The 20,840-nt window shown below is 38.6% G+C and overlaps 1 protein-coding gene across 2 annotated transcripts in view; it reads left to right on the top strand.

Moving 5' to 3' along the window:
• LOC113114831 (membrane-associated phosphatidylinositol transfer protein 3-like) overlaps positions 1-20,840 on the top strand; it is a 73,774-nt gene that overhangs the window by 8,445 nt on the left and 44,489 nt on the right. For both annotated transcript variants that reach the window (XM_026281885.1, XM_026281884.1), the window contains exons 2-3: positions 3,112-3,207; positions 13,422-13,526. In XM_026281885.1, the coding sequence (XP_026137670.1) occupies positions 3,112-3,207; positions 13,422-13,526 (201 nt within the window). The remainder of the gene's footprint in view (positions 1-3,111; positions 3,208-13,421; positions 13,527-20,840) is intronic.

Below are 20,840 nucleotides of genomic sequence, written 5' to 3'. Positions count from 1 at the left end.
CATGGAGTGAGGCTGAAGAGGAAGGAATTGAAGGTTGGGAGAGAAAGTGCAAAAGGGAGGGTGAGATATATATAGAGATTAAAGAAAGAGAGAAAAACGAGATTGCTGGAGGAAAGCAGCACCTATCTAGCAGAGATTATGTTTTTGATTAAGAGCAAGTCTCTCAGTGAGTCGTGTCATGAGTGCTCTGGAGAAAATGCCATTTTTGTACTGTGCATGCTCCTCGGAGAGGGGACCTATCAAAGCTCGATATCGACCCTATCACACTCCATGACCCAGCATTCATAACTCACAACTCTATCAAAGATTAGAGATCTATTTAGATGGGTTATGGAGAATAACAAATCTAGGTTTGAATGGTTTTTATACAGCAGTTTGATAAATAAAAATTGAATATTGAGTAAATAACATAAAAAAATTCAGTGCATAGTGAAAGATATAGTGGCTTAACCATTGTTGATTATGTCCTGTATGGGGACGAATCTTAAACAGCACCAGTTTAATAAAGATTAGAACCTCATTGTATAAGAAATATTGGGATACAGATATTGATGTTTATGGCTTGCTACCTGAATAATAGCATGTCCAATTTAATGGCACAGAACAGACATCTGAAGCTGAAGTAAAAATTGTCCTAAGAGAATAGAGAACACAAAGTCATCTTTCCTTAAGATGTTTCAGCTGAAATTTAGTTTTTAGTCAAACCTCAATTTTGAGCGTTATAAAGGAAGACTTCCTTTCACAGCATGCATTCAATTTCATTTAATCCCCCTGTAGTTGATGACGCAATTAAACCGAAAAGTTTCATAAATGTATCATTCATGAGGACCATACCAATTTCATGGCTGAAGAACATCCTCTACTCTATGCTGTTTTAGTGCAAAAGCATCACCTGCATGACTTACCAGACAGAAGCCAGCCAAACAATGAAACTCGTAATGAAATCCATCTCGGTTTAGCTATGCACTGGCTTATAATATAACTTTGATTATATGACCACCTCTTTTACTGGTTGAAACCATTCATGGTTTTCTAATACATTCTTTCTTAGCCAAAAAATGTCAGCCTTTCCCTTTTCTCAGCCTTCATTCCAGGATTAATTATGGATGATGTGATTAGAATTTTTTGTGATTAGAGATGCTTTAGTGCAGGAACTGATGTCGTATCCACCCTCCCGTCTCTGAAGACAGGCCTCACTGGTCTCCCTCATTCAAACTAATCTGCACCTCTTTATCTCCTCCTGTAAAACCATTTACCAAGCCTTAAAAGCCATTTCTCAATGTTTAGACTGCATTAATGAAACATTGCCCCCTGCCCTCCTGCATCCCTGAGGAAAAAGGATTTCATCTCCATCAAAGTATTTAAAACAAAATACTGTGTGTTTATTTGACCACTCTAAATTTGATTATGTTCACTTATGTGAAGCAATAATTGAGCTGGTAAACCTCTCTTCACTATTTATCCTGTTATGAGCACAAAGTGGAACTTTTGCTCCGTTATCTCTTTCACCTTATGCTTTTATGAGATATTACAAATCTTACATATGCAGTGGCCCCAAAAATGTGGCCACATAATCCTTTTTTTTTTTTTTTTAATTTAAAGTATAGATTATGGAGACTTTTTTTTAAACAAAACATCAAAATCAAAACTTCACATCCTGTCTGCTCTACATTGTCCTATAGTAATAAAAGCCAGAATGCCAAGAATAAATTCTTTAAAAAAGTAGTAGTTAAGACTGTAAAGAGCAGATTTCTGTTGATGCCACTGTCAAATGCATTGTGATTATAATAGAAAACGTAGGCTGAGATACTCATCTCCATTGGGTGCATTAATAGTGCCAGCATTTGACCTGCTTGCTTTTTTTTGTGGAAGAGATGAAAAGCTTATTAAATCCTGCATGGTGATGTGGGGGTTTAGCAGTCAAAGGGACAGAGTGAAAACTGTGGAGCCGCACCGAACCCCAGTTATGGAAGGTTAGTGTCCTTATTGTATCAACAAAGTGAGCAGGATCATGAGGAGTCCATGTAAAAGACCGCAGGAGAACGAGATATGACAGCTTAGGTGACACCTCTCGAGTAATGCCAACCAAATGGGCAAAATCATTTACTGTGGCACTGCTGATATTGGTTATTCATGCTTAATCTCCCGTGCTTGTGCTTTTCTTCATTTGTAAGCCACATCTGCTAAATGAATCAATATAAATGAAATTCCTTACAGTTGGATTTCTTTGTTGTGCTTGTTTCAGTGCGATTTAAGCCTTATGAAAGCAACAGTGAGCTCACTAAGCCTGGATGTGTGAATTACTGGATTTACATTAAATTATTTAATGCTTTGAGTAAAGAAGCAATTTGCTGAGCTATAAAGCGTCAAAAATCCCCATCGCTATATGTTCACTCACAATGACTCCAATCTATAATTATTAAATCATGGCCCACTTAAAATGATTGGGAGAGGATAACTTTCGTTTGACTTACGCTGATTTGTAATTTGCATTATTGCCGCTATCTGTCATTAGATTAGAAAGTTATTAACTTTAGATTTAAACAGCCCAGGGCTCACAGTCACACCACCTGCCTCACTAACGCAACACACAGTCGACAAGTACTTTGTCTTCAGCAGCTGAAGTTTTTTCTACAAGGAGATTTTGTTTAAAGCTCTTGAAGATAACGGTGCTTCTCAAAACTATAACAACTGCACAACCAATCAAAAATCAGCACCTGACTTATGTGTGTGGATGCATGTGTGTAGAATTATTATAGATTAAGTGTGTTTGTGTGTGTACATATGTTTGTCTAATTTTAAGAATTTAAGCAGCAGCTTTTAGATCAAAACCTTTGACAAGTCATCTTAAGTATGATCTTAAGTATGATCATTGTGAATTCCTGAATCTCAAATTTTACACTTTGATTTCCACATTAGCCAGTCTTAATTAAAAAAACACGCTTTCAATTCATTCCTAGCCGTTCCATTCCTTTGGACACCTTCGCGTGGTAATATTAAATAACATTGTCATCAAGCATGTCTAATCAATTAGTCACACAATGTTCAGTAATTGCATGCAGCACTAGTGACCTTTGGTTTGATCGTATCTTTTTCATGTTCTTCCCTTAGCGACCCTTCGCAAGCACAGCGCTTCTCACTGGCGCATGCAGAACATCGCCCAGGAATCTGTTGACAGCTCGGATGATGAGTTTTTTGATGCCCGAGGTAAGTGTCACTTATTTCCCACCCTTTGCAATAGCTTGATGGCTTCAGCTCTTCAGCATCTGTGACCTTCTCTCTCGCTCTCTCTCTCTCTCTCTCTCTCTCTCTCTCTATTTTTATGTCCATCATATTCTGTCCATTACAGGTGCCTCATATCATTATGGATGTATTCCTCTGAAGTAGGCTAGGCACTAAAAAAACCTGTAAACCTGTATGAAAAATATTTTTAGGCCTCTTTCATAATGAACGCAGATGCTAAACTGTGGCTTTCTGAACAGTTGAACAGTGTAGTCTTTCGTCTATCATGTACCAAGCCTTGATTTAACATTCTTTTACTTTTGAATGTAATATGGTCCAAATAACAAGCATTTACAATCAACATGGTGAAAACTGGCAGCCATATGTGCTTGTCAGCTTACAAGTGTCCCTGCACCAGCGAGCCACTCGAGTCCCATACAATAAATAGCTCAAGATTTGCGTCTTCAGCAAAATCCTCTATCTGAATTGACTGGGCTTCACTTTCCCTTGCTCAGCATAGCAACTATCCATTATCTCTTTCTATAGGAAGCATTTACATTTAGCTGACGCTATTTCCCAAAGCAATTTACCATGCAACTTGAGAATAAGTTTTGTGGCCAAGCAACCCATTTTGTTTTCACTAATGTGTGAAAAAAAAAAAAATCTTATGACAGCATGTTTGCATTTGAAATAACATGCATGGTTGAATCATACATTGGGAAATGTGTATTAGGAAGATAAGGTGCTGTTTTTTTGCACCAGACTAAGTGCTGTTCAAACCTGTGGCAGTCGAGTCCCAAAGCAGCAAGCTAACATTTGGTCAGTGAAGGTGTGGAGGTGTGACTAAAACGGGATTTTCCATTAGAGGTGGAGATCACATAGTCTCCTGAGTCGCATCTGCAAATTAGTTTCTTTGATTTGCTGTTCAAAATGAAATTATTCAGCTTTATAATTTATTCACATGAGCTCTTGTCTGTCTGCCCCACATTTGTAAAAATGTAAGAGTGGGTTAAATGTAATCAGTATCCTGCATGTTTCCGCATCTAACTTTCATGAGACACAGTTCTCATTCATTCTTAATGAGCGCTACGCTTTACCACACAACACAGAAGCTCAATTAAAGTCCAGATGTTACAGCGGGATGGAATGGGGAACATGCCAGATAGTTCGCTAATGTGTTTTTGGCTGTTTTTTTATTACATTCCATCATTAGGCTTTGCTTATATGAACTTGCCTTTTTGTTATATGCACTACCATTCAAAATGTTGCACTTTTTTTTGTCAAATTCATCAAAACTGACAGTAGCTGGGTTTTTTGTAGTTGTGAATTTAACTTCAAAATTGTAATATCGCATAAAGCATTGTCGAACAAGCACTGTCTCCATCCAACAAATCATCACTTCCTGATAAACTGGCACTGTAAATCACTAAGAAACATAAGAGAAGCCACTGAATATAATAATTTTCATATATAATTAAATTACTTGCGCCTTAGAGCGAGCAGACGAACCAAAGTAAATGCGGTCATTGCTTTTGGAGGTGGATGCCTGCTGTTTGGGAACGCAGTCATGTAAGACAGTCCTGGGAGGCAATTATACATAAATACTTTGATCACAGACTTTTTCCTGGCATTTCAGAATGACCATAACAACATTTCAGATGCTGTGGAATGAGATAGTCAGGTTTTGCCATCCCATAGCGCAAAGTCGCATGAGTTTTTTGATCCGCAAGGAGGGATTTATTCAGCAAATACGTTTCCATCTCCATTATTCGCATTAACCCTTTTTCGCACAAGTCAAATTCCACCTAAATCTGTCTATAGAGGGTCAGAGAGCTCTTAGATTCTGTCAAAAAATATCTTAATTTTTTCTGAATTAGAATGAAGGTCTCACAGGTTTGGAACAACATGAGGGCGATTTCTGGGAGAACTATCTTTTTAATTTTTAAACAATCATTTAGAATAATGGAATAAAAAATGTAATAATGGCCGCTGAAAGTACAGTTTTGGCCTCAGGAATAAGATGCATAATAAAATAGAAAATGGATGGTTGTTTTGTTTGTTTGTTTGTTTGTTTGATTTAAAAGCATAAAAAAATTCTTATCAACCACCAAAATTAGAATGGCATTATAAATATGAGCTTGACTGATGTAAAGGGTTTTCACACTATAGTTAATATATATTTTTTTCAGCTTAGAGAAGATTAAGCATGAAAGAAGAGACCATTTGTTGAAAAATGATTGAGAAAAGTGAGAAATCATGACGCTTAATATAGCAGCTGTCAAAAAAAATGTTTTGTACTAGCATTATTCTTGAATGATGACGGGAGGGTTTGTTTACTCTAGAACAGTATGGTGACACTAGTGCCCACATAGAAAATAAATGCCCAAGTACATTACCAAGAAGACCACTGAAATGACTTGCCTTAAAGGGACTTTGAAGAAATGTATTATACTGTCACAGTGCATTATAGGGAATATGCTGAGAGGATGACCAAGGCTGCAGGCACAGATGGACCAGCACTAAGTTGTTTATGACTGACTATGACAGTGACTGCCAAACTCTTCAGAGCATTCAGTGTGTTGGTGCATTTCTAAATTGATTTAAAATCCTCATTTTGTGTATCAGAAAATAAATAAATATAGTAAAACAAAAGGTGATTATTTTTGCTTTCTTCTTCTGTGTCAGTTTGAATTGAAGTTTTGAAATATTCTACCATTTAAAAGTTAGGGTCAGTTTATTTTATTTATTTATTTTAAGAAACCATTTATTTTATTCTGTAAGGACACGTTAAATTGATCTAAACTAAGTGGAAGTAAATGCATTTAAATGTTACAAAAGATTTTAATTGCAAATAAAGCTTTTCTTATATTATAAAGTCAGTAAAAAGAAAATCTTTTAGCAACTGATTTCAACTTTGTTAATAAGAAATATTTCATGAGCACCAAATCAGCTAATTATTATTATATATGTGTGTATATATATATATATATTGTCACGGGAGGAGCACAAGACAGACACAGTGGGCGTGGCGTCAGGCCTCGGAGAGGATTTTATTAACAGAAATCATAAAACAAAGGGAATAAAAGTGGCCAAAGGGGGAAAGTGTCCAAAATAACAGGGAATCTGGTGTCCTCGTCGTGCTGCGGGATTTGTGTAGGTCGGGCAGTGTTCATCAAGGAAGGGTCCAGGCAAGGGGCGGAGTCCGGCGGCCGCACGCGCTCCCCTCCTTGGTCCGGGGCGCGAGGGGCGGCGGCTTTTCCTAGCGGCCGCGTCTCGCTCGTTGGCCGCGGCGCTGGTAGGGGATGGACGGCCCGGCATCCTGGCCCGTCGGCCGTGTATACGGGTGCGGTTCCCATCCGGATCGCGGGTCCGGCAGCTCACGTCTTGGTGGCGCGGGAGTCCCTCAACGCACCCTTCCTGGACCCACGAGGACACCAGTGTGCATGCACGGGGAAGAGACCGGTCTCCTGAGGAGAGGCGCGTTGGGCTTTTAAACAGCGGCGGGGATGAGGCTCCATTCACATCAGGTGTGCCCCATCACACGCCGCCAGCCCTGACTCGTCCAGCGCCCCTCCTCTCACACACCCACTCCAGTCGGGAGCCTGGTGAAGGGCGGCGATTTAGGACGGGGTGCCGGTGATAATCAGGGAGGAGGCAGCTGACTCGTCACATTCCCCCTCCCAAGCGACATCCCCGTCATCAGGGCGCCGCCCACACGGGAGTGCTACCATCCTCAACCAGGCTCCAAACGGTCGGAGTGGGCGGGGCTTCCTCTCCGGGCGGTCCTCCCTCTCGCAGCGCACCAGAACAGGGACAGAGAAACCGGGTTTTAGTGACAGTCTCAACCAACCACAGGGTAAAATGACAATGGAAAAGTCACTTACCCCTTGTGTGGCTGGGAGGCTGTCCCCAGTTTTCCTCCGTCCCAGTCTGGGTTCTCACGAACGTTTGCAAGCGAGAGGGAGTGACGTCACCAGACGTTTCCCACTGCGCTGTCTAGGCTCCGCCTTGCCCGCATTCTCCACCAGTGTCACGGGAGGAGCACAAGACAGACACAGTGGGCGTGGCGTCAGGCCTCGGAGAGGATTTTATTAACAGAAATCATAAAACAAAGGGAATAAAAGTGGCCAAAGGGGGAAAGTGTCCAAAATAACAGGGAATCTGGTGTCCTCGTCGTGCTGCGGGATTTGTGTAGGTCGGGCAGTGTTCATCAAGGAAGGGTCCAGGCAAGGGGCGGAGTCCGGCGGCCGCACGCGCTCCCCTCCTTGGTCCGGGGCGCGAGGGGCGGCGGCTTTTCCTAGCGGCCGCGTCTCGCTCGTTGGCCGCGGCGCTGGTAGGGGATGGACGGCCCGGCATCCTGGCCCGTCGGCCGTGTATACGGGTGCGGTTCCCATCCGGATCGCGGGTCCGGCAGCTCACGTCTTGGTGGCGCGGGAGTCCCTCAACGCACCCTTCCTGGACCCACGAGGACACCAGTGTGCATGCACGGGGAAGAGACCGGTCTCCTGAGGAGAGGCGCGTTGGGCTTTTAAACAGCGGCGGGGATGAGGCTCCATTCACATCAGGTGTGCCCCATCACACGCCGCCAGCCCTGACTCGTCCAGCGCCCCTCCTCTCACACACCCACTCCAGTCGGGAGCCTGGTGAAGGGCGGCGATTTAGGACGGGGTGCCGGTGATAATCAGGGAGGAGGCAGCTGACTCGTCACAATATATATATATATATATATATATATATATATATATATATATATATATATATATATATATTATTTTTATTTATTTAGTTTAATCAAATAAATGCATATCAGCGCATATTTATTTATTTAATTTATTTATTTATTGTATTTAATTTTTTTGATCAAATAAATGCAGCCCTGGTGAGAACGAGACACTCCTCTCAAAACATCTTACTGAACCCAAACATTTGAAAGGTAGTGTAGTCATATGATATAGGAATTATTGTAACAAATAAATAAATAAAAAGGCTGTATATTCCTTCTGAAATTGAGATTATTTCTACTCCTAGTAAATGTAGTTTTCTAAAGAATTAAATTTGTCATAATTCAAAGCATTGTAGATAATTATCTCCCTTGAGTATCATTTGTAGACTTGTTGTGACCTGTGAGAACTCTTTCAGAAATGACAAAAGAAATACTGTACACACTTAAATGTTGTTTTCTAGTGTTTGAGGGTTTGTTTAGCAATCACTTTTGTCAGGAGAGGCACAGTCAAGTGTTTTGGCTCAGGCTTGGAGTGCAAACTTAATGGCTTTTTGTGTCAGCGACACTGTGTGTTTGTGAAATCACAGAGGTTGTGTGTGTGGATATATGTCTCTGTGGGTCTGTGTGGAGACTCTCTGCTCTTCACTGACCTGTGAGCTTGACCCCTGTCAGTCAGTGTGCGCTACAGATGATCAGAGCGCCGAGCGGCAGGGAAATTGAGGCTCATCACGGTTTCAGCTTTGTCAGCCTGCCTTCACCTCCGTGACACATGAGCCTCTTTCACGTGTGTCAGACTCTCACTTGCCCTGTTCATGCCTCTCATATCCACTGGGTTGGTCTCCTTCAAGTCGCATCACAGAGTCTGTCTCGTGACCAGGGCCTAAGCGCCAAATACAGGTGAAACTTGAAAATGCAAATGGATTCAGAAATGTTTTTTTCATTAATAGCCTTCAGTTTCCACTGTCCGGCCAAAAGCGGACGTGCTAGTGCGTTCCAGGGCCAGTCACGTTTCCACAGTCACTTCCAGGGCGTTATCGTGCCTTGTCGGTGCTTCCTTGGGGCCAACGGCACAGGTTTTTTGGCCTGACAAAAAGCGGGCTAGCTGGGGCTAGACGAGTGGTTATGAACAAAGCTGGAGTTTCTCCAGTTTCTCATTTCATAAAGCTAACAGCTATAACACAAGCATTAAAAACTTTTTTAAATAAGTTGAGCTCAGAACTCACTTTCAGTCAGCAGCGTGTTTGAAATAACTTGATTCGATGTGGATTGTAATCACCATACAAGGTAGAAATATTTATAAGTGATGCAGAAGACTTTGCACACTGACGTTACCATAGTAGACATGATAAATGCGACTACTTGAAGAAATCAAACGTCAGCTTCTTATTCTCTATCACAATCGTGTATTTATTTGTACATATTTTATCTGTTCAATTCAATTCAAGTTTATTTGTATAGCGCTTCTTACAATACAAATTGTTACAAAGCAACTTTACAGAAAATTACGTCTCTACAATATTTAGTAGTAGCTAATAAGTGGTGACTGTCAGTTTGTGCATGTATGACAGGATTTTTCAGAAAAATTAATACAAGACATAGTCAGCCTGTCATAAGTCTCGTCTCGAGAGCTTAGCTCCGCGTAGCCTATGTTTTTTGTTCAGGGGCTTTTATAAAAATATAGAAATTATAATTCTTTCTAAATTAGTTTTATATAGTTTACTGTGACTGCAAATAAACAGAAACAGACTCGACTGAATAGCAGGCTATGTTCGTAACGTTTTATTTCTGTGTGACTAATTTTCAGTCCTGATAAATTATTTAATTATGATCACTGTATCACTTTTTATAGTAAAACATTGATGTTTTTGGATTTAAATATTTCCAAGCATGCAAACAAACGACCGCTTTTATCGCAGTAGATGCAGTGACCTATTTCTTATTAGTTTTATGATAACTTCTCTTTGTTGGTGAAATTATGGGCATGTGTGATGTTGTTCCTGAGAGGCGTGTTAAGGGAGGGTTTTAGTGAAGCGGGCCGACGGTGGAAACGCAGCGCTATTCTGGCCTAGGTGCTACAGGTCCGAGGCTATTAGCCCTACCCAGCCCGTTTAAAATACTGCCTCGCACTGGCCCGACAGTGGAAAAGCAGCTAATTTGTCCAAACCAACTTTTAGTAGGAAATACTTCAACACTGTGCTGGAAAAGCGTTGTCATGGGGTGTTTAAGGACAAAGCTGTTTTGATTATGAATGAGTGCATTCTCAATCGTTTTTAACTGACATGTTGGCAAATGTCTAAGGAGGTTAATTCAGGTCTGTTATTGGAGCGTGTGCATTTGAGTAATGAGATTTGTCAGAGTGTGCTTAAACAGAGTCCATTTGTATAGCCTGGAATACGGTCGGACCCTCATTTAAAACTGTGTAAATTTCAGCTGGAGACAGATTGCTGTATGCATTCGCAGTCATTCATTGTGACTCTTAATGCTAATTGATTAACATTACCTACACAGGCTTTGTATTTTGAGCTGAAGCGTTTTCTGTTGCATTGATTTGCTCTCTGTAGTCGGGTAGCCCTAGGCCCTTTGTACACATGATTCATCTGCACTGACAAATCAGCTAAGAAATTGGCTATTTATAACCTCTGTCAGATTACAAAGCACATCTTAAAATCATGTTACCTTACATTTTAATATAAAGACCCTGTTATTTGAAAATAGTATCTTAGCATCAGTATTGATTTTATGAATATCATTAGCCATTTGAGAGATGACAGCTTGTGAATTTGAATTCACATGCAACTTTCCAAGTTATAAAACTGTCACAGCCAATCGCATAAGAAAAATACATTTCTTGAAACCCCAGTGTTGGGAAGGTCAAGACGTTTGATTTTCATAACCAAATATAGGCCTTCATTTGGAGGATTCTCCAGGAAAGCCTGTTTTCCTGAAACTGTGTCAGAAAGACAATTCTGTCTTATGTTCTTTGCCTCTAGACAGCCACAAGCATCTATGGTCATATTCTGGTCATGGAAAAAAATATTAGTTGGACAAAATATGTGAAAAAATGAAGTCTGTGCATTTAGAAAATACTCCTTGTTTTACTACTCTTAACTTTTTAATAAAGCTGACTGTAGGTTTGCATTTTGTTCAGTACAGTAAATGCGAATGGTGACATTTTCTGTTGTGTTCCACTTAAAAAGAGAGTCATATTGTTTGAAATAACATGATCTTGCTTTGAAAGTACACATAAATGTAATTTACAAGGAAAATATAGACTCACGACAGGCTTGTGTTGCAAATGTGGTTCATATACTGTTCGTAGGAGAGAATTGGAAATAGGATCAGCTGAAATCCACCAGTATTTGCCCATCTTTCAGCCCACACAGACTTGTCCTTTGACTCCTATCTTTTGTCTGTATTTAAGAGTAAAAGAAGAGTTGAAGAATGTTAATGGATTAGCTCTGGGCCTCCATGAACTCATTACCTCATCAGGTCTTTCTAGAATTTGTGAAATTTAGTTTCGGATTCCTTTTAAAGTCTCTTATTAACCTCCAATCAAAAGGTTTCCCCACCTTAATGCACTTTGCTTGTCTTTCTTCTTTTTCTCCTTTCAATCACTGTTTCATGCACTTTTGCAAACATTTTGAGCCACTCAGGTATGTTTTATACACCTTTGTAAGGCATAGGTCAGGATGTTTGTCTAGTGAGACCGACTAATTAAAGAAGTAAAACTTTTGTTTTAGTATAGGGGTAAATCAAGAGACAATTTCTTAGAAAGTGATTTATCTTGCTGGCAGTGTTTTGCACTTACTGTTAGACTGTCAGCAGAATAAATTCTAGGAGAAGTTTTTCATTCCCTAAATTCTTTCTCTTGAAAGCACTGCTGCTACAAGCATCATGCGTGGCTTGTTTAACAAACACTCCGCCTTCAACAATACATTTCAGGGCAATTATGGTCAGACTTTCGGATCTCCAGCTGTGAGCAGTGTTCCAGTTGTTACGCAATTCAGCTCTGTTCTTTGAGGTCTTTGAGAGTTTTGTATAATAAAAGAATTTATTTGCTGAATATCTCTGTCTGTTAGTCTATTGAAGTGTTGCACACTGTTCTGTGATCATTTTTAAATTGTTGATCTGTGTACAAATTCAGATTTGGCTGTTGTTTTTCACCATGGTTCGCATCATAAATTGCATAGCGTTTTTAAGATGATGTTTCAAGTTAATACTGTGTGATTTATATTCTTACTTTCTGAAGCTAAAGCAAGTAATTATTATATTTTATTATAAATATAAACTTTTTATTATTTTAACTGTTTATCTTGATCCTTTTCTGCCTTGTTTTAATGTTTATATATATATATATATATATATATATATATATATATATATATATATATATATATATATATATATATAATATCTGAAGATAGATAAAAAAAAAAGTCTAAGATGGTTTTCTAAATAAATAAATATGAATATATATTTTTTATATATATATATAATACTTTGACAACCCTAAAAATACATTGTTACGTCTTTTCCAAAAAAATTCCATAGTAACTAGTATCCATTAATTCAATGTACATTACATGATCTTTTTTCATACTTGTGCAGATTACACTGAATACTTTAAAATAAATTCTTCTGCAATGCTCATCCACTTTCTTTCTGAAAACATGTCCCAACATTTTTTACATTGTTCTTTTTCTCCTTTTAACTCCCACTTTTTGCTGTCATTCTTTCTCAGTGAGCCTTGTGCGTTAGCGGTTTGTGTTTCATTTACTGAAATAGGTGGTTGTTTCTCCTTCAGGAACCGGCTGCTGTCGTTGCTCTTCTTTGTGCTAAGCACATTTCACACTTCAGAAGATCTATGTTCTCCCTGCTCTCTCTAAGCGCCGTTCCATTCGACACGACTCAGTAACTGCCAGTATTTGGATTATGATTTAAAACCCTTCGTCTCTCAACTCCGAGCTTCCCTCGCATTGTTTCTGTAAGCGTGCATGTGTATGTTTGTATACTCTTGTTTGAGCCAACTCAAAAACCAATTCAATTGACAGTCTAGCAAATAGCATGTAACAAACAGGGCTGATCGGCTCGAGCGGGTGGTGCAGATGAGCCCTGTCACAACCTCTTTTCCACACTGGAATATCGGCCGAACAAGATCCGACATGGCATTGGGCTTGCAGTTTGCTGTCACACGCTGCGATCCACACAGCCGAGTCCTCCATCAAGAATTCAGGGGTCTGTCTCACAAGTACTGGTGGAGTGGTTGATCGCTCGCTCTGTGCTCATTAGACGGACATCACTTTATGGCTCTAGCTGTATTTAAAGATAATTCGATGAATCTTAATAGTCTTTGATGTACTGCTGTATTCCAGCTGAAATGAGCATAGCATTATGCCGATGAGCTCAATGATTGATTATCTCATCCTCCTCATATGCTGCTCTCATTGAATGTGTGTTTGTGTGTGATTTCTTTCAGAGGTGCTGGAAGGGAAGACAGCCATGCTTCTGGGCATGAGTCAGTGGAACTCTAATGATCTCGTCGAACAGATAGAAACCCTGGGCCACATCGACCAGACGCAGGGTAAGAGCTCATAAATGGAAATGTTATGGTTCCTGTCATTAATCGTTCTTCGTATATTACAATTCATGGTTTATGTATATTACATGAAGATATTACAAATGTTCTGCAGTGGTAAAAAATGTACATGGGCATCTGAGTGTACCTGAGACTGATGGTGTGAGACTAATGGGATAGTTTATATGTCATTCTAAACCTGTATGACATTTGAAAAAGAAGAGATTTTTTGGTCACTAAAACTTTTACCAACATTCTTCAAAAAAATCATCTTTGGATGTTGGTTGGAACTAGGGATGTCAAATTTCGATTATTTCCATGATCGATCGTCGTTTAAATTAACGATCAATTAATCGATTAATCGTTAACCATAATACTGCAAAATGCGTCTATTGCAGGCACGCAGTCAGCGGTATGACAGGATGTGCAAAAGCCACACAGACACACAAAACGCTTTCTCACTTGAATTAAAGAGGTTTTAGTCTGAATAAAATGCTAGTAGCAGGATTATAAAATGAATAGATGCGATTATGATCATTTGATAAAAATCCGGCATACAGCGCATTAGATCGTGACAGTGCATGCGTGCAGACGAGGATGAGCGAGCGCGGCTTTGGCTAGATTTATTTGGAGGTTATTGCTCATGTCTCATTCGGCACAAATCGAAATGTTTCCATATTCGCAATGTATTTGAATGTTAAACTATTATTTATAATGTAAACTAGGCTTGTACTTAACACGCATTCGCATATAGACGGAAAAGATGATCCTCTTCATATGAGCAAAAACGTCCTTGGCATAACAGCAGAGTGGACCGGTATACTACGGTCTATTTAAACTGAATGCTCCAGGAATGTGTCGGTCACAGCGCCTATTAATCGCTGTTTTGAATCCAGCAATTATTTATTTAGAAATGATAAGATCTGATTATGACAAGTGTGGTATAAAAGCTTTGTTTATTAGAGGAATAATAGGTTAACTGGAAAATGTTAGATCGCGACCATGCTTTTGGACCCCATAGTCTTCATTTACGCGGCTTTGTTCTGGTTTGCCGGTTGGTCACGAATTTGCACAAATTCAGTATATTTAGGCATTGTTTCTTTTCCTAAATCTTCATAGTCTAACCCTCTAATTTCCCAGGTTTATTTTATTATCTTTCGCTTTTAATAACTGTTTTCGCATCTCTTACTGTGGTAAACATGGGAAGGGAAATTAAAGATTTCATGAATTAAGAATTCGTTCGATTTATTAATTTGTTCCCTTATTTCACTTAAATCATGGGTTATTTAGGGAACAAAATTAATGAAACATTAGGGGTGTGACGGTTAGTATATAACCGTGAGACCGGCGGTTATAGTTGAACACCGTCATTAGAACTTTATAACCGCCAAAACCGTGTCACTAAAATATTTTTTACAAACTTTACAAAATTTTTTAGATGGGATCATCAGATGCGCAATATATCGGGAGACATGGTTTTTACCACTTAATGAAGTTTTGTAAATCGTCAGACATGATATTTACCACTTCATTAAATTTTGCTTTGTAGAAAACCTTTCTTAAAAACGAATTTCGTTTTGAACAAATTTTATCTTAATTTTAATAGATGTTTCATCAACCAATTGCATGTATTTTAATAAATAAAAAGCAAATATAGCAGACAATGATAACCGTGACATGGAAGCACCAGCGCGACGTGTTCACTTGCAGTGCACTGTGAACTAGAGCGCATCTCATTGTAAATGAAACTCAGCGTAGGCATATGCCTCATACTCTAGCATTAAATATTTTTGCTGCATCCTTTCTAGAACAGACAATGGCTTTTTTTTTTTTTTTTGCGGCTCGCATCAGCAAAGCATAGACCGCAAAACAATCAGCGGATGGCGGGCGGGTGCGGCTTTGATATTTGCTCAAAAAACTTTGGCGCGGATGATGAGTTTTGTGACAGATCTCCTTACTAAACGGAGGTCTGAAATATCTTCCCCTTTACCGATCAGAGCGTGCCCTGACACGGAGTTAACCCGCTATCTCCAAGATCAACCAATTGACAGATCCACTAGCATGGTGGCGAGACAATATGAAACAAAATGAAACACACTATCCACCCCCCCCCCCCCCCCCAGACCCCCGGACGGTTATGTTATGAACCGTCACATTTGACTCACGTCATAACCGTCATCACCAATTCTGAAACCGGCACACCCCTATGAAACATGGACAATTGCCACATTAATAATTCGTAGGAATGAATTAACAAGTTGTAGGAATGAATAGACTACCTGTCCTGTCACTGTGTCCCGCAGCCCTGCATAGCGCACGATATAAAACAGTTATCTGATGAAATGATTAGTAACTACATTTCTATTGCATTTAATGTTGAAGAACTTTTATGTTGTTTCTATTTTAATGTACTTTAAAGTTTAAATCACATTAAAAGCTTAATTTGTACATTGTGAATGAATGATGATGCTTTTATATATCGTCAACGTCACTCACAGCCGCTCGCACGTGTTGAGTGCGCATAAGCCGCACACAGCCCAACATTGAATCAGTTAACCGACCATCGATAGCCTTAATCGATTGCATCTCTTATCGACAATTAATCGATCATCGATTAATCGTTGACATCCCTAGTTGGAACAACGTGAGAATGAGAAAATGTTTTTCATTTTTGGGTGAACTTGTATTTATGGGGCATTTAGGTTGTACTTTGTGGTTGGGAAAGATATTGTACACAGACACAGAGACCACAACAGTGCTCAAATGTGTTAAAAAATGAATATATGGAATAATGTAAATGCAGTTTTTAAAAGTATTTTAAACTTGACACACTTAAAAATACATAATTTTTTTGTAATGAGAGACATAAAAGGATTAGTTCACTTCCAGAATAAAGATTTCCTGATAATTTAGGTACCCACATCCATGTCATCCATGCAAGATGTCCATGTCTTTCTTTCTTCAGTCTAAAAGAAATGAAGGTTTTTGAGGAAAACATTCCAGGTTTTTTTCTCCATATAGTGGACTTCAACAGTGACCAACGGTGATGTAGTTTTGAAGTTCATCTGATTTTCTTCTCCAACTTCAAAATCAACCGACAACGTTGTTTTGACATGACTTGCCTAGGACTTTGGTAGAAGTCCACTACATGGAGAAAAATTCTGAAACGTTTTCCTTAAAAACTTGAATTTCTTTTCAACTGAGGAAAGAAATTAACATCTTGAATGATATTGGAATGAGTAAATAACCAGACATTTCTTATTATGGAAGTGAACTAGTCCTTGAAGCATTGGCCAGAGACATCCGTCTTGATACATATGAAGATAGACCAGCTAACCATCAACCTCACCCGGCCGACTCGAGCAGTCAGAATGACCCAAATGCACATCTCTCATATCCTCGAGGACAAAGGAGGCTGTAATCTGAAATGGCATTTTATAATGCATCTCATTATGTTTTACATTAACCACCCATGTCACAGAAATTGTTCAACCAGCTGCTTGCCAAACAAATCTGTAATTTTTCATTTTAGCCATGTAAACGGAGGAAACAGACGTCAGGCTTCATTAAGCAGCATCATGTCTCAGCTGTCTCCATTGATTTTTCTTACTCTTTGTTCTTATCTATTCTGTTCTTGTAATGGTAAGGGTTAGCTAGCATGAGTCATTAGTGAAGTAAACATCAGGATTCTTCACTTACTTGCTGCTTGGAACTTTTTGAAGTTGCTTTCAGGCTAAGTTTTTTTTGTACATAATGTACTTTGTGTAAACGTCCATACATTTGTGAAATTTAAAGAGGCATTTAGCTTCAGCTAATGCTGCTGAGATCTATTCTGCTCAGTGCTTCTTTCGTTTTTGGAAGCTCTGCTAGAATTTGTTCAGTGGAAGGAGGATGGTGTACATTTCTGCAAGGTTTGCTCGTGTAGTAGCTGATACATTGCAGTCAAATTTATGTAAAAAAAATGTTACTCTCTCCTGTGATTTTCTGCCTGTGGCATATGCAATTAGGTATCGATTTACTTTTCCATATTGAGTGTTACTGGTGATGTAAATCCATCTGCCTAACACACAACCAGATGACAATTTCCATAACAACATGACATTCCCATATATTATTGAGCTGTTTGTTGTCCTGGGTTCCACATACTTTTGGCATTATGGCATTTTAGCTCAGACTGTGCATGCTAGTATTGCTCAAGATATTTCACCCTTCGCCTCATTTATTCAGGTGGCCTTTTCTCACATTTTTGTTTTCCTCCTGTGTGCCATATGATTGGTCTATTGGATGGCACTCAGGGGGATGGATGCTTAAGCTGATGCGACAGCGGTAAATGAGCTAAGTGAGAGGCAGGCGTTGACCCCACCAAGCCCCTATCAGCTTCGTTTTGAGTGTCTTGTGCCACAATGCTTCTTCCTGCAAGATGAAAGCGATGTTAGCTTTAGGCGGTCCCTTGATCATCATGCATAAATGCTTCTTTCAAGACCAATGCTGTGATTAATACTATGACTCATTAAACCGAAAAATTGAATATTAATTCTACATGCAATTTCTACAGTCCTATAGATTCTACAATAAAACTATAGCTGGGTAAATTTTGAATATTCACTATATTTTTCACAGTTTTGTTAATAGTAATAGACTAGTTTTGGATCTTCCTTGTTTTGCACCTTGAAAACCCATACTAGGGCTGGATGATTAATCGAACAGTTATCAAAACTAAAATTCAGAACCTCTGACTGACATAATTTTCCCACGTCGGTTATTTATTTTTTTTTAAATCCTGTTTAAACTTTCCCCAGGGTTGCCAGATCCTTGAAACAAAACAACCCTTATAGCTAATCAAAACTAGATAAAAACTAGCCCAATCATGTTTTGTCCTCTGTCGGGTGTCCCCTCCACCAAAATCGTGTCAAGGGCGATCGTTTTAATTAAAAATCTGACCAAAAAACAACCCCGTGGCAGCAACCCTGACTTTCCCCTTAAAAACATAATACAGTGTGTGTAGTCACATGACTCCGTCCACTCAGCAGTATGGAGGCAACATAGAACTCGAACACCGAGGCATCTAAGCAACCAAGCGAGCCCCGGCCGCACGCTCACCGTCTTCAAACAACACGAGCGTTGTCTTGCTCTCTTTGCCTCACGCATATTAATCAGTTGACACGATGGTGTCGATGTTTAAATAATTTAAAATGAGAATGTAAGTGTGCTCACTCCATTTTTGTTTGTAAGAATTTTTTTTATTAGATTTCATATCGCAATATATATCGCAGAAAAATAAAATATCGCAATGTAATTTTTTCCCAATATCGTGCAGGCCTAATGTGGGGCACTTCTTATATTGGGGGTGGCAACTTGTTTCATAACTGTGGAGCAGCCACTGAAAAGGCACGATCTCCTTTTGATTTTAAGCGTGTCTTTGGTACAGTCAACTGAAGACTACTAGTTGATCGAGGTTCCCTACAGGCATTACATTGGAACAGAAGGAGATCAGAGATCTAAGATGGAGCCAGTCCAATGATTAGGATGTATAATAGTTATATTATATTGGTAAGCATTGGTATGCTTTGATTTCAACTGTTTTAAATATTCAATAAATAATTATAATTAGTTTGTTTCCTTCAATTATTTTATAATCAAAATATGAAAAATGCATTCTTTCATTAGAAAAAATCCCACTTATAAATATGCAAAAAGAAATGCAGAAAAAATAGCAAAATTATATTTAGCTATTACATATTTTTGTCTTTGCTACAATGACTGATTGAAATGGTTAATCTGAGTCACTTTTTTTCTCTCTCTCTCATCAAATAAACTATTTATTTAAAAAAATATATAATAGTATAGTATTTTTGATGTTTTGAAAGTCTCTTATATGCACAAAGACTATTTATTTGATAGAAAATACGGTAAAAACAATAATAGTGTGTAACATTATATTTATATAATATTATGTTTCATGATCCTTTTGAAATCATTACAATATGCTGATTTTGTTCTCCAGAAACATTTCTTCTTCTTCTTCTTCTTCTTCTTCTTATTATTAATGTTGAAAATGGTTGTGCTGTTTAATATTTTGTTAAAACCATAATATATTTTTACCAGGAATCTTTGATTAATTGAAATTTCAAAAGAACAGCATATATTTGAAATAGAAACATTTAAACAAAGGCATCAAAAGAATAAAAGATTTTGACTATCTATAACTATATCGCTAAGCCCTAATATCTTCTAAATCTTTTCTTCAAGTTGAAATTCTCTGTTTTTAAATTTAGCATTAATTATATTGAATCCTAATCTTATTTCCCCCATAGGTCATTACAGTTGAGACATTTTATTGACAGGATTAAGTGATGGAGGTACACTGAAGTCTGTGGGCACTCCAGGTTTCCAGATTAATTAGCCTGTTTTAAATAGGGGGCTTTCTACCTGGTGCGCTAAAGACTGATGTTAATTAGAAAACAATGCCGAAGCTGCTTTCACGTGCAGCTAGCGGGGGGTCCTTTTGTCCAGATTCCAGCCAGCTTGAGTTCAGCAGAGCTGTCTGGATGCTGTCTGATCCTGTCGTGATGTAAAATTCTTGATTGATTTGTGTGCAGTACGGGAACACTTGAGTGACAACTGTAGGTTCCTGCCTAAAATTTACATCCTCCAGCATCCATCCTTTAAATATTACAATTAGCTGTCAGAACATTTGGCTTATCCTTCTATGCAGGCAACATCTTGAGTCATCATAAACACACTGGCATTATGAAAATGGTCACATTCTTAGGTGTGGTCATTATGGTGAAATTTCAGTGACATTTCACATGCAAAAAGGCATTTGTACATTGTCGGTAGCAGTGAGATGTGTAAAGAACAACTCACACAGATGTCAGTTTCAAAAACAAACTGTTTTTTTTTTTCTTAGTTAACCTTGTTTTTGGTAAAGTTGGTTATAAGTTGGTATTTATTTTAATTTCTTATTCTTTGTTTTATTTCATTTATTTTTTATGGATAAATATTTTGCTTTGCATTTTTAACATGCTTTGCAACGCTCTAATGTCACATCTTCCATGTGTAGCACCGTTTGTTTGGCATGCAAAGTTATTGGCAGAGTAGACTGTTTAATATGTTTGGTTAGAATGATGGACATTTCTTTGAAATATACTTTCTCTGCATTAAATATAAACTAGAATTTTTTTTTGATGGTCCTTTTATATAAAGTCCATTGATGTCAAATCTTGTAAAATCAGCAGTACAGCTACTTAGATAAGCCAGAGACGTGATGATAAAAAAAATAATTCTCTGAAGTACCTGTAGCTTTCATTCTTTGTTTCT

This window comes from Carassius auratus, chromosome 15 (assembly GCF_003368295.1).
Source record: "Carassius auratus strain Wakin chromosome 15, ASM336829v1, whole genome shotgun sequence".
NCBI classification, from domain to species: Eukaryota; Metazoa; Chordata; class Actinopteri; order Cypriniformes; family Cyprinidae; genus Carassius; species Carassius auratus.
The sequence above is the reverse complement of the archived record's forward strand: the minus strand, read 5'-3'. Positions and strand labels throughout refer to the sequence as shown.